Source organism: Lepisma saccharinum, chromosome 11, assembly GCF_977018435.1.
Source record: "Lepisma saccharinum chromosome 11, izLepSacc3.1, whole genome shotgun sequence".
In the NCBI taxonomy this organism is placed as follows: Eukaryota; Metazoa; Arthropoda; class Insecta; order Zygentoma; family Lepismatidae; genus Lepisma; species Lepisma saccharinum.
This window is the reverse complement of record NC_139239.1, coordinates 38,268,245-38,283,953: the sequence shown is the minus strand read 5'-3', so window position 1 is coordinate 38,283,953 and position 15,709 is coordinate 38,268,245. Positions and strand designations below refer to the sequence as shown.

The 15,709-nt window shown below is 36.9% G+C and overlaps 1 protein-coding gene across 1 annotated transcript in view; it reads left to right on the top strand.

The window, feature by feature from the left end:
- Positions 1-15,709, top strand: part of LOC145994728 (non-lysosomal glucosylceramidase) — a 101,228-nt gene that overhangs the window by 50,932 nt on the left and 34,587 nt on the right. The window contains exons 7-10 of the mRNA XM_083130932.1: positions 6,449-6,569; positions 8,454-8,589; positions 11,209-11,334; positions 13,363-13,476. Coding sequence (XP_082987058.1) covers positions 6,449-6,569; positions 8,454-8,589; positions 11,209-11,334; positions 13,363-13,476 — 497 coding nt within the window. The remainder of the gene's footprint in view (positions 1-6,448; positions 6,570-8,453; positions 8,590-11,208; positions 11,335-13,362; positions 13,477-15,709) is intronic.

The window sequence follows — 15,709 nt, the reverse complement described above, 5'->3', positions numbered from 1 at the left end:
TGAGTCCCAATATCTCTGGTGGGAACCTAATAGAAATTTGATATGTTCGACATAAAGAAGGTACCTGTAAAAAAGAAAAATTCAAGATTGATGTTCCATGGGTAACAAAGTTACAAGATAAGAAGTTAGTCAAGAACAGGCAAATTTACATTATTAGTTATAAAGAAATATTTACTTTTTTAATAAACTATTATGTAGTTATTGTAATTTATTAATTACATCCATGTGAATGTGATAGTAAGTCCTTTAGTAGCTAGTATGAATGAAAAGGTGTGTAAGGCAGAGGTTTCTCTGAACAGGGTAAGTGAGAATTAAGTGCGAAGTGTAAAAATCTTAATTCCCTCCCTCTCGTGCTAACATCCTTTCTCTCTTGTAAATCTTATATGTAAGAAAAATCATGTTTCCAAAAGAAAAGCAATTCTGTTTGTTTTCTTATAAAAAAAATTGCTGGCCTTCCCAATGGCGCAGTTGTAGCGTTGTCGCCTAGCAATCAATGGGGTCTCAAGTTCGATACCTAGTGGAGGCACATAGTGATTCGTATCCCACTCCCGATTAGCCTTACGGTGCATAAAGTGGACTTAAAACACCAAATTAATCAATAAAAAAGATTGCGTTAAGTATTAAAACTAGGAATGCATACATTTGAAAAGAGATTCCCTTTCTCTCTTTCACAACTAGAAATCCCACACAGATGTAGGTGTGTTGGTTACTTTCCAAGCTGAGTAGGATTGGAATTTCCAATGATGGCGTAAGTCTAGTGGCATGCTAAAGAATTCCATGTGGAGTTGGGTAATGACAGTGAAGGGAGCCGTCTAGATTCTTATTTCTCTTAACTTTAAATGTAGTTTGTAATTTCTCAGGATATTGATTTGTTTACACAATCATAAAGATATCTTGTGAAAAGTCAGATATCTGATTTTGTTTTCCCAGAACCCTAACATCTTTGCTAGTCCCACTGTTGTCTTAATCTTCCTGACATAAACAGAAATACACATGTCAAGAGTGGAACTTCATAAATAATACTCCCTCTGTCCCATAATTATAGTCCGGTATGCCAAAATGGTAGTACAGGAATTACAGACGAAGAGGCAGATGGAAAGCACACACATGAGGAGAGGCACAGTAGATCAGTCTTCAAGATTGTGAAGAGGAACAACGTGACCTTATCGAAACGAGCAAGAAATACCGCCCAGACGATTACCAAAAGGAGGCGTTGGGTTGCAACACACCGGTGTGACACTGTATGGCAACCGGTCTAGCAAGGCACGCTGCAAATCGTTAGTAGAGCACTCCTTCAGTGAGTACGTGTGAGAAGAACAGCCATGAACACACAACCCATTATAGGAAGCGACAGGGGTAGCAAGAACCTCACGGGCAGTAAACGACAGGCAGTGTACGACTTTCTCTTTGAAAACAATACGGCTGGCATAGTGAAGAAAGGTGCCATGACAAGTGCGGCTGAGAAATTTCATGTAAGTACGAGATCAGTACGTCACATTTGGCAACAGGGGCGGCAATCGTTGAAAAATGGGGCCATTTGTGCTGTGGTTGCATGTCGGATGAAAGGCAAAGTCGGACCAAAGAGGAAGGATCTCGCCCTACAACGACTACAGCACCTACCGCTGAGAAAGCGGCAGAATATTCGTTCAATGGCAGTGGCGCTAAATGTTGCTAAGAGTACCCTACACAGGCGTGTGAAGGCAGGAGAGATCAGAGTGCATACGAATACGCTGAAGCCATATTGACTGATAGCAACAAGACGGAAAGTCTAAAATTTGCCTTGTCAATGCTGGATCCTACCACAGTCGCTTGTCCTGAAAGTGGAAATCCGAAGTTCAACATGATGATGGAGACAGTTCATGTGGATGAAAAATCGTTCTACCTGATGAAGTACGGTCAGAAATTGTACTTGCTGCCCAACGAACCAGACCCACAGTGAACATGTAAAATCAGATCTTTTATTCCCAACATCATGTTTCTGGCTGCCGTCGCCCGGCCTGGTCGCAAGCAGTGGTTTAATGTTAAGTTAGGCATTTGGCCGTTCGTCAGCAAGGAACCTGCCAAGAGGAACCGTAGGAATCGTCCTGCTGGTACAATGGTCACCAAACCATTAACTGTTACCAAAGATGTTCACCGGGACATGCTCATCAACAAGTTAATCCCAGCCATAGATGCACAGTGGCCTCGTGGACTGAGCGCAGGGAGAATCCAAGTGTCCGTTCAGCAGGACAATGCGCGTCCGCATATCGTTCCCAATGACCGCACCTGGATGGATGCTGCAGCGGCCAGTGGAATCACTTTGGATCTTGTATGCCAACCGCCAAACAGTCCGGACATGAATGTTTTAGATCTGGGGTACTTCCGGGCAATTCAGTCTCTCCAGCATCAGGCAGCTCCACAAACTATTGATGAGTTGATCCCCGCCGTTGAAACATCTTTCTCTGATCTGGGACGCGACAAGCTCAACAACATCTTTTTCACTTTGCAGTCCTGTCTCATTAAAATTATGCGCCTCCAAAGGTGGAAACAACTACAGGATTCCCCATATGTAAAAAGCACACTTGAACCGCCGAAACGTCCTGCCATCTCGCTTGGAGTGTCCTCGAAACATTTACGACGAGGCAGCAGCAGCACTAGATCTAGCTCGTAGATGGGATGACAACCTTCCTGGACCAACAATCTCTTTCGTCTTGATGTTTTATTTTGTCGAACTTCTTGGTCACTTTGTATTGATCCTGGATTGATTACTTTTTATTTAGGTTCTTTTGGATACTTGATGGGCCAATTTGTATTGATCCTTGAGCAATAAAGTTGTATGACTCATTCCCGTGTTTCATTTTCTTCTTCTGTATACACCAATGTCACAGTTTGTATATTGGACAATTATTATGGTACAACAAACAAAGGTGTACCGGACAATAATTATGGGACAGAGGGAGTATATTTTAACTGAGAACAAGGTGGATTTACATCTTAACACTTAAATATATACATAAACAAGGTGCATAATAGTTGCTATGCACAGACTCTTACAATTGGCCATAGCTGCCAGTTCACCATGCATAATAATGCATGTTATGTATATAATACCTGCCCAAAACGTTAATTCAGAAATTCACTATAATTGGAAGAATTCACTTATGTTGTAAGTTTGTTATCCATGGGATATCAATCTCTAATTTTTTTTACAGGTATATCTGTCTCATAGAGCACTTTTACGTTGTAAATATCAATTTTTTTATTAGGTCCCCCACCAGAGATATTGAGGCTCAAACTTTAGGGAAGAAAATGGAAAAGAAACATTTTCAAAGAGCTATAACTAAAAGAGGAAACCAGTAACAACTCAAATATTTTCTGCTAAAATGCTGGATGTACAGAGGTTATTCGCTTTATGTCCGACCATTATCGATTCGGTGCTGCCACCTGGCATATCATGCTGGAACTATGGGTCTGCTGGCGGAAGCAGTGTTGTGTCTGACCTTGTAGGTGCGTGAGTGTTGGTAGTGAATGACGAAAATCAGCCGGTATTGGGAGGGTTATGTAATGGCCCTCTTCCATGCTAAGTTTTCATATGTACGCATTGTGAAACAGTGTCGGGAGAATGGGTTAACACTCGGGGTGATTACTGCGAAAGCTATTATGGCCCGTTACACACAATAGGCTCTCCTTGCAAAATATTCACCCACGAAAACCACCAGGAGAAGGGCTGCAAGCAAAGTGTCACCCGTAGTGCTAAGGGGAATCCTCGATTGGCGTGCCAAGAAAATCCCCCAACATCAACATGATATGGCCCACAGATTTCACCTCGCACCATCAAATGTGAACAAAACAATTCGCAAGTGCCTCAGGTTGAAGTGTGTGCGGAAGGTCCGTGTACACCACCTTCTACTGCGTCACATTGCCGAACGTAAGACGAACTGCAGGAAACTGTATGAAAAGTACCTGGCGGGTTCCAAATGGAAGAAAGTTGTCACAATGGATGAATCATATGTCCATCTCACTGCTGGTGGTCACATTCGGGCGATCACATACCATCACGTTGAAGGCAAGGGGCACAGTAACTTTGTTCGTCAGTGGAGGGAAAGTTTCCCTCGTGGCTTTATGGTTGTGACGGGATTTGGATATGAGGGCAAGTTGATGATACGCAAGGTGGACAAAAACGTGAAGGTGAATGCCAGATACTTCCAAGACTCCATTCTGACACCTATCTATCGGAGAGACATCCCACAATTGTATGCAATGGACGTGAACCAGGTGATGATCCATATGGACAAGGCTTCGAGTCATACCGCCGAACATCACTACGTTTTTATCAGGAAATGGCAGAGGAATTAGGAATTCGTGTCATGCTGTTTGAAGACATTCCTGTGAATAGCCCAGATGCCAGTCCAATGGATTTTTGCGCATTTGGACTGTTGAAACGACGTCTTCAATGAAATGTTGTAACTTTATTCTACCTTGTGAGTCAACAATCTAGACTTTGTCTTTTGGATAAAAATTCAAATATTATACATAATTAAGTTAGAAGGTATTTCACATATTGTTAATTTATTATAACTTTTTGATTTACTTTTGTTTTGTATTGTGTCCCACCCACAACACCAAAAAACAATTAATTCTCGTTGAACTGTACAATTCCCTCTCAACTCCATTAGAATATTAAAAGGTCAATTATGTTCTCTCATTGTCTTACATAATTTATTTTTCAGACTTTGAAAATTTACAGAAACTAAAATAAATTTCTTATTAAGTAGACAGTGTTTTATGTGTCCCACCTATGACACAAAATTTTTCATTTGTAGCTATAAATCTGGGAAAGTATTTTAAGTGTAGCTAGGTTTAATGAACAGTGCTTAGTTTCATAATTCATTGCACAGAAATTGTAAGAAAAATGTTACTTTACTATCAGTAGAATAGTTACTTTAATGTAGTGTGGGTGTCCCACCCATGACATTGGAATGCCCCATGTTTTCTCTAAAAAAAAAAAAGATTATAGCTCTGATATTACATTACTTCTCTGCTAAGAAAAGTCCTAAACTTTGATTTTTCTTCAAAATTGAATATCACTTTTGGCCCTGAATTTCAGTCATTTGCATTAGTAGTGGTAAGATAGGCACAGAACTTAAAATGTAGCTTGAAATACTGACGACAATGTTTTTTACCCCATCTTTCTATTATTTTTCTTAGCTGTCGGCAAAAGGCAAACATGCTGGAAGTCATGAAAGAAAAATGGTCACCATTTTTAGACGAAGTCAAGTTTTCGAAAAATAATGCCTTGCATAGGGGTTACAAAGAAAATGGAAAAAGTTAAAATTGGTCAACCAATTGTGTTTTTGGACCATTTGGTATGGATTGACCCAATTGTTTTTTTAAACGCAATTTCCACTGTTTTAACAGTCTTCTTCATTTTAGGCCACGAAACTAACATCCATCATCCTTGTTATCATTAGCTCATTAAATGGTGGAAATATTGTGTTAAAAAAACAAATATATGCAAGAACTCCCAAAAAAGTGAACTAATCACTTGTATTATTTATTATTGGAAATCCAATTCAAACCATGATGGAGATGATCAATTGGGAGATAGTCAGCAGAAATTGTGGTAAAGCCAATGGTTGACTTGGTAATCTAGTTGTTTAGATTGACAATGTCACAGATTCCAACCCCAATGAGTTGTTTCCAATTCTCTCTGTACCATAAGTAGTTTATAGTAGCTGCTTCAAGTTAAATTAAACTTAGCTGAACTCTTTTCTCACAGGATAGAAAAGTATGTATATATATACACACAGCGGAACTTCAATTTTATGTTCCTGGATTTTAAATTTTCCCTGATTATTCATTCAATCCTGATGGTCCCAACATGGCAAAATGTTTTAAAATTTTCCTCAATTTCACATATTTCCGCATTGTAATTTTTTTCTGCTTAGTCCCCTGAAAAACATAAAATCAAGGTTCCACTGTCATAAGGGATATAGTGGCATCCCAATTTTACATTGCTGTATTTTGCATTTTTCCAACATTATACATTCACTTTTCATGCTCCCAATAAAGCAAAATGTAATAAAATTTATCTGGATTTTACATTTTTTGTGCATTTTATGCTTTTTCACGTTGTTTCCCTGAAAAATGTAAAATCAACAGTCCACTGTACATACAGGCATTGCTTTGAATATATTTGGTTGTGCGTCTGTGCAGTAGAAATAGAGTATTCCAAGTTGTGGATGATTTCTTATGAAATTCATTACGTTTTGTGGTTTAAGTGCATGTGGTACAATGATTGGGTAAATTAGTATTATTCAAATTTATGTAAAAAAAATGTGAGTTTTACATATGATGTATAATTGCCATAATATACAGTCATGTACTTTTGAACATAATAAATTCTTTTAAGTGTTTTTTGAAATTTGAAATTGAAGCTAAAGTTTGTAATTATATTATTACTTTTTAGGATGGGGTAAAAGTTACAAAAATGATTAACTTTAATCCTTCTGGAAATGGAAGTGAACTCTGGAATGACTTGTATGAAGATGGTGAGCTTAAGTTATCAACACATTCAAGTTATAAGACAAGTAAGTTGAATCTCTATTGCATATTGTAGGGATTTATTTATTTATCCTTATAATGCACAACAGGATAACTGCCATTTTTAGGATGGACTGTGAGATGAAATGGAAGAGAAAAATGTACAGTGGAACCCCAGTTTTACTTCTCCAATTTTACATTTTCATGTATAATTCTTATGTTCGCAATGAAGCCGTCTGCTTTAAAATTTATGAGATTTTATGTTTTCCGGTTAGTTCTCTGAAAAGCATAAAATCAAGCTTCCACTGGATCTGGTAGGGTTACTTTTTCATTCTAGTTGTTGGTGTTTACACATGTAAGTATGAGGGGGCAAAAGAAACTGGAATTTTGTAATAAAAAATTGTGTATTTATTTTAAGGTGTTACAAATTTAATCTCCTTCAAAGTACTATCCATTTGATGCAATGACCTGGTCTAAGTGTGTTTTCCACTTTTCGAAGAAGACCTGAAACTCTTGCAAAGTGATGCCTTTTAATGTCATATTTAAGGCGTGTGCGACTTACTCAAAATGATATAATAAAAGTACTAAAAAAATACTATAAAATGAACTACTTACAATTTGTGAGTATACGTTTTATAAAACAACTGTTCAAGACACAACTGGTCCCTTCATCAGTTACACAATCTTTTTCGAGTGGAATCACTTCATGACCACGTCAATTACAATAAAAGACAAGGAGTAAGGTAATGGTAAAAATCATGGATAAAAAAGTATTTCATAAAAAATGGCCCCTGTACAAATAAAACTTCATATTCCCTTCTTTCCCTTGCAAGAACTTCGAATCTAAAAATGAACCATAAGGAATTTCATCACATTAACATGTTAAAACCCCACATCGTGCCACGCAGACCATGATTTTTACTATTACCTTAATCCTTGTCTTTTATTGTAATTGACTTGGCCATGAAGTGATTGTGAACCTGATGAAGGGACCAGTTGTGTCTTGAAACATTGTTTTTTAGAAACGTATACTCACAAATCGTAAGTAGTTCATTTTATAGAATTTTTTAAGTACTTTTATTATTGCCTTTTAATGCCTCTGTTGTTTTTTCTTCACCCCTTCCACATCTGCAAAACGTTTCCCTTTGAGGACCTTTTCTTATTCGGGGGAATAAAAAGAAGACTTACATAGCAAGATCGGGTGAATATGACAGGTGGATAAGCTAGGTCATGCTGTTTTTGGTTAAAAATTGTTTCACACTCAAGACTTGGTGCGCTGGCATGTTGTCGTGGTGAAGTCACCACTCCCCACTTTGCAATTCCTCGCTCAAAATCCCTTGGCAAGAACTCCCGGATATACCAGACAAATCAACAAGTTCGTTACTTGTTCTGCGATGGCCTTTCAAGATCAGTTCACGAATTCTCGCAATTTTTCATTCGTTTGGGAGGTCAAGGGTTGCCCTCAGCAAGGTTTTTCTGCAAGTGACAATTCATCATTTCTAAATCTTGTGTTTTCCGCAGAGCAGCTTCCTTGTAAGCTGTTCCAGGCATTACAACTGTTTATCCTGCCATTTTCCCTAACAGAAAACAGAATTTCACAGCCGCACATTCTCCAAACTTTTCAGCCATCACAATAATCGATGAACAAGCAAGAGGCGCTTAACAAAAAAATGTACTGCGTCACACCACAACTTAACTTGATGCCGCTGGTCAGCAGACTGATGCAGAAGAGGCATCTAGCAGCAGAAGCATGTATTACAATGGGCCTGCTCACCAGAGAATGATTCCGGTTTCATTTGGGTCCCCCCTCTTATTATTTCTATCTCATTGCATGTATAAAAATTATAGATTCACTTTTTTACATTCTTTGTAGAAATGTAAATAATTTAGGTGTGTTTTATGTTTTATTTATTTCCTCTCTTTTTTTATAGGAAAAGGTGAAGACATAGCTTCAGCTGTTTGCATTAAGAGTATCGTAATCCCAAATTGTCATCAACAAGCTCAATTTGCATTAACATGGGACATGCCAAAGATTCATTTCACAGGGATGAAAAGAGAACATTACAGGTATTTATGTGTCTTAATGTAGCTTTTTATTAAGAGAAACACCACTATATTCTTCCATTTGTATTCTTGTAATTTTAAGATTGCAGTACTAACATGTATGTAATTGTGTACAAGAACTAGCAGTAAGACAATTAAAAGGCATATGAAATAATTATGCAAATTCGATAGTAATGTTCCTTCACAGATTCTAGTGAAGTTTTTTTTTTTCAAAATTTCTCTATTGTTTACTTAAATAAAATGGAGAAAAATGGTTTAAACGCTCATTTCTCAGCTGTTTGTAACATGCACCCTATTTGATATAAATAAAAGGCTTAGAACTTGCACTGAAATGAAGTGCCTGCATGAGTGGTGAGCATGTGTTCATCTTTTGAGGCGAATAAAAGCAAGGAAGTTCTCAGAAACGTAATTGACAGTTTTACACAGTGTAATCTCAATTTTACGTTTTTCAGGGGCCCAAGCTGAATAAAATAAATTAAAATACAGGAAGATGTAAAATGGGAAAGATTTTTTAACATTTTGATGTTACCTTATGATTTGACACACACAGGAGATGTGCTAATAGAATTCTTTGCAAAAAATGCAGGCTTGAGTAGGACTCAAATGCAGGTCTCTGGCATACTGTGTCATTGCTCTACCAACTGAGTTACCGAACCAGTCCTGGCTGAGCCTGCATTTTTTGTTAAAATTTCTTTATATTACATCTTCAGTGTGTACCAAATTGTAGGGTAATTTACAACTGTTCGCTGGGAGAAACTTAGCATTGTTGATAGCATCAGTGTTTCAAATGCAACAGATTCCGTTATGATAGCACTGGCAGAGACAACTCCAAACAGGTAAAACAGTAAAAGTTATAAAACAGACAAAGCCAGTGCTGTTGGTAGAGAAATGACATGGTATGCCAGAGACCTGTGGTCAAGTCTTGCTTGAGCCTACTTTTTTTTGCTATAATTTCTACATAGAACATTTTACAGTGTTGGGACCTTAAAGATGTAATGGGGAGGGATGTAAAATCTGGGGACTTAATATTGAGGTTCCACTGTATCTACACACATGCATGTGTGCATGCAGGAATACTAGCCCCATTCGGCGAGCCAGACAACTGCAAGATGCATCTGAGAGGACACGTAACTACCAACTTCCGGCTTAAGATCATCTTAGCTGAATCGCCGGACGATAGAACAAGTCTCACGCAGACTGTGGATGAAACTAGTCAATGCAACAACTAGCATACAAGCTGCAAAGGGGAAAATTACGGAGAATAAATATATTTAGGAAAGAATGAAAAAGTAGCTATTATTCTCGGAAAGGGGGAAAAATATGGTATATCATCTTTGTTCATACGATTAGTATTTAAGTAATTAAAATCAATTTTGAGTTCATTTTCATATTCATCTTCATAATATTCCGAGTTCAATCAAAATATTTGTTATGAATAGAAAACAATGTTACACGTTAGGTCTCATTATGGATATATACTTAGCATTCATTGAAGTAGATTGTATTGTTCAAATCTTGCATCGAAGTCACACTCTTCGTTCTTTGAAGCAGACGAGATATTCAGTGAACGTGGTCTTCATATAAAAACAATGAACTTCTCTCACTTCAAACCAATATTTCAACATTTTCAAAGTATCATTTATTTATCTTGAGTACAAAGAATGTTTTCAGACATCACCAAGTATAACTCTGCAATAACATTATCCCAAATTGCATATATCTCCACGGACGCGACCATCTTGCAAGATCTTGTGCAGACGAAAAGAGTCAACTTTTCCTTGACTGTAAGCCATCTGAATGGCCGGACGCCACTCCGGTCTGGTCACTCTCTAAGACATGACATCAACTTCTGCCTGCCGAATGCTAAACATGCAAGATCTTCAAGCCGACTTGAAGTTGCCTGGCCTGCTGAACAGGGCTATTGCCAGGTTATAAAAAGCCTTATACAGGGTGGTGAATATTGAATCGACCAATTTGAGTTGGCAACCCTGCCAGACTGCACGTGTGCATGTGTGGCATATGGCATACCTACATCCGTGGATCGTTGGGAGTCAAGCAGTTAGTATACAATGGAGCATTGGCTGGTGCAGCCACGGATTACAACAGAGGAAGTCTTCATTTAAACAGGCACCGGGCGCTGTGATGGAACAATGAAGATCACCATGCACCTGTCCCAGAGAGACACAGCATTCTGAGATGGGTTAGACAGTGAAGGGCCACGTGTAATGTTGCGGAACCTCAGTCACAGTGAAAATACACAATTCCACAGCACATCTTGAGACACGCATCATGAAGTCTTTCTGCATCGCCTCGAACAGTGCATCCAAGTAGAAGTAGGACATTTAGAGGACGTTATTTTCAAGGTGCACTGATGTCTGTATTGTCCATGTTATACACTGTATTAAATGCCTATGTGTATATTTGTATTTCATAACCATATAGATTTACTACGAGCACTTACCGTCTGTCTGTTGTCAGTTTAAGTTGGTAGATACAACTTCCCTATATATCTATGGGAAGTCACTCAGCTGGAAGCTATGAACGGGAAGAATTCACTCAATGAAAATGGGGTATTCGCACACCTCTTCAATTCCTACGTTAATACTATCCATTATCTTTCAGGTATTACACAAAATGGTTTGGAAAAGAAGGTAACGCAGCTCCTGCTCTTATTCACTATGCAATGGCTAATTGTCAGAAATGGGAAAAGGAAATCCACAAATGGCAAGAAGGAATCCTAAATGATACGTGAGTGCTTTAATTTGATAAATATGGAATTATTTACATATGACGGGACATTGAATTTCTGCTGTGCATGAAAACATGGTGTGATTTTTAGGATCCTTCAATTACTGGCATTCCTAGTTGTGAAATATACACACATTGTATTCACAAATTAACATGAAATTCCTGTTTTTCCATAAAGTGAGTATCTTTTTGTGAAATATTGCTGAATTAAATACACTTATTGACAAAAAAAATGAAGCACCTAGAAGGAGTGGTTAAATTGAAATGAAACGGCACATGTTGACAGGTTACATGACTGTATTGCAATGATTTAAAAATCAGATCAAACGGACAACAGAGTGTGCAGTACGGGCATACTACTGACTCCATGTCAGTAGGCTGCTGCACCCGATCGGGCCTTGATACTGATAGTGTACATAAAGCATGATATTTGAGGCTGTGTGTTGGCATCAACTTTTATGTCTCATTCGGCCCAAACAGTGGTTAAAAAAATGTTTTCCTCTCACCTGGGTGTGGAAGATGTTCACAATCAAGCAACACTCACCACTACAAAATGTTCACCCCTTCCATATTCCTAGCTAGGTAGAGGCTGGAATCACTGCAATTAACTGTTTCCAATGACTCAACATGGCCTAGAGAGAGGCAGGAAGGTTGAACTCGAGCAGACAACAGAAACCTGCTCAGAGCTTAAACTGTGTTTCTTCCTGTCAGTGCCACCAAATTTTCACTTTATTATTATCATTATTTGACCTAGGAGGGTAGACTTATTGCATGGTTTGTGTATTAGTTTACTAAAGGGACTTCAAGGTAACTCTGAATAAAGAATTATGCAAATTTTGGTTAATCCATATGAAATATACTATTTGTTTCCAGTTGGCTGGAGAATGTAAAGTTCTTAAGTTAAAATGTACAATGTGCTGCATTGTGTTGTCTGAGGTCTGGGTTCTGAATCAAAAGAATATGTAGTTTCTTGAACTGATTTTTCCTTTCAACTTGTAATAATAAGTTGTTCAGCTAAAAATAAATTGTTATGAAACTGTTTGTCATTAAGGGATATATTTAATGAAGTGTCTCCTGGCATTTTTATATTTTTTTCCTCTTTCTCTTTCCAGTAACTCCATAAGCCAATACCATCTTTTGACATCGCACCCTCTTCTTTCATGAGATTCAAATTGTTTTAGTTTGATAAAAGGAGAATGTTAAAAATATTTATTCTAGGGTGTGTGTCATTATTTGTTAACTATGTGTACAAATAAGATGTTGCAGATTTTACATTTTTTATTCATCAATGCTATTTAGCAATGAACTCTTAGAATATGTTTTCTAGTATAAATATGAGTTCTTGCATGTTGATGTTTTAATGATTGGGTCAATGGTAATTGTTGAAATGTTTGTTATCCATGAAGTATGGTTCCAGATAATAGTTTTAAAAAACCTTCATATTCAAATTTGGTTCCTTTGAAGTGATAATTAATTGTTTTCTTCAAGTACATTATGCCTGTGATTTTTTTTTATAAATGATAAATTCAGTCCTTCTGAAAAGTCAAATGCAATTTATGAATGCTACAGAGTGTGTGTGTGTTTGTATTGTATTCATATAATGCCATGACATACAATATTTAGTGTGTGTATACTTTTTATGTAATATCCTACACCTGATCTTTTATTTGATATCACAAATGAGCAGAAATGAAATTTAATACAATGTTTGTGCCATTGAAATGTTGATAAATTAAAGAATTACAGTGGAGGTCCAATTATACATAACTTGATTTTGCAGTGTCCTGCATTATACATTCAATCTTCATGTTCTCAATAGAGCAGAATGCTATAAAAATAATTTTTCCATGTTTTTTCATGTTCCTGCATTTTAAGTTTTCTTGCCTTGGTTCCATGTGAAATAAAAATTCTATTGTACACTACAGAACGTTAACCAAGTGACTACTTTAGTATCATGGACAATCACAGAACTGTTTCACTTCTATTTTAACATATTTTTACATATTTTATGTATATATTCTATTGCAGAAAGCTTCCTGATTGGTACAAAAGTGCAATTTTCAATGAATTATATTATGTCTCTGATGGAGGATCTGTATGGCTAGATGCTGAAGAGGAATTCAAAGATTGTGATGATCCAAGGTACATCCTATGTTATTATTAACCCTCCGTAACCTGTGCAGTGGCACCGTGTGCTGCATTATTAAAAATTTTGAATTATTTTCCTTCCCAGCACAATAATGGTCGGTAACATAATGAGGAAGTGCATATTAGTCACTATCACATATAAAATTATAAATACTTAAATAGTATTAAAAGTTCAAAACTTACGTGAGTGAGTATAAATTTATCCAAACTACTATAAAAAACTAAAAGGTTTAAAAGTAGGTCCACTGCATTGGCCCAGGAATCCCGTCCAGCAGTGAGGCAAAGCATGTGGGTAACGGTCTTCGTACACACAGTTGAAGTTACCTCCCCTCCATGGGACTGATTCCCCCCAACTCTTGCGTCACCAATCCAATGAAAATTCACATTCTTCCCCCGCAGCTCTCGAAACTTCAGGGGTGACATGAAAACCCAACTCAGCATAATCCTTACCAGCTTTATCCCACTTTTTAAGAAAGTGGATCCACCCCTCCTCTAAATTGCCGTCGTCTCTATAGAGTTTATTATCATTTCTGGTGCATATATGTGCAGCCTCAAATACATTCCGGTACAGTTTATTGGTACTTTTCTGAATGACTTCCCTTTTTACGATTCTATGTTTACTTTCAATGATGTGTTCCGCAAGACCGGTTTTAGGGACCCCTTCCCTAATATCTTTATCATGCTCCCCCCTCCCCATCGGATTCACATGCTCATTCCAGTTTGTCCAACATATTCCCTCCTGCATTCACACGTAATCCTGTAAACACCTTTCTGCTTTTCAGGGTCTTCTTTGTCTCCCCCCCCTTCTTCTTATATTCCGTAAAATGCTTTTCAATATTGCGGGGGGCTTTCGCTCCACATTTAACCCCGTAACCTTTCATGGCTTATTCTATTTTTTCTGAAATTTCTTTACGATAGGGAATACCGACAAAACAAATTCCATTGTTCTGTCCCTCCTTTTCAATTCCCCTCTCGGCCTTATTAATTATTTCATTCCTTACAACTCTCCTATCTTTCCTAGCGATTCTATTCATCTCGAAAATTGAATATCCATTCTTCAAGCCCATTCCCCTTATCCATGCTATTTCATTCTTTTTCCCATTTTTGTTGTTACACAATCTTTCAGCTCTAATAAAGAAATTGAGATAAACGTTAGATTTGACTCGACATGAATGTTCAGATTTCTTGTTTATGTATAAATCACCTGCGAGTGGCTTATGAAATACTCCCGTGATTATTCCGAAATCAGTTTTTATTATACTTAAATCAAGAAAATTAATCTTCTTGTTGACTAGGTTTTCCCTTATGAATTTTATCCTTTCCTCCTATTTTTCCATTTCGGTGAAAACAAGGTGAAGGTCCTTTTCTTTCCCAATTATGAGGATGTCATGGACATACCTACCATAGAATTTTAAATTTCCCCTTACTTGGTCTAAGGCAGCTTTTTAAATGTAATGCATGAAGATATTAGCCACAAGGCCAGAGATCGGGCAGATGACGGAGGGTTAAAGCTAGAAACAGAGTAAATAGTAAATACGTATACAATATCCAAGGATTGCTTGCATTGTCTGAAAATGTTCTTGCTCGCAGAAAATTGCATTAATAACATTCTCTCAAACTCTAAAAATATATAACATTCATTATTTAAATAGCATAAAATAATTATTGTTTTGGTTAATCCAAAAACCAGTCTTTTGTTAATGATGGCAGTGATAAGGGTTGGATATTTATGTATAAAAAACTTGTAAAATAAAAAAAGAAGTTACAAATCCAGCAGGCACATATCTAGAAATATATTTGAGTGGGATCCTCACATGCTACTCAAGCATCTCACATGGAATAAAAATAATTATGAACAACAGTAACAAATTGTTTTAAGAAAAAGATGTATATTATTACTACTAATAAATTTCATTTATGAGAATTAGGCTATTAATAATTATTACATGTATAGATTAAAGGATGGTGTAGAATAGAAAATTACTAAAATGGATTCATTATGTATAGCTTATATCTAGTTAAGGTTGTTAAAACACCTGTTCTATCAATTAAATTAATGTCAAAACAAATAGAAGAATGGAATGTTAATGGAATTAACTACCTGTCTGTTAAAGGTTTAACAAAAACAAGAAAGAATTTTTTTTTTAAACAATAAAAAAATAAAGATTCTCCTACTTATTTAACATATATTGTAGAATGACCTTTCAACAACAATCATTCTATCAAA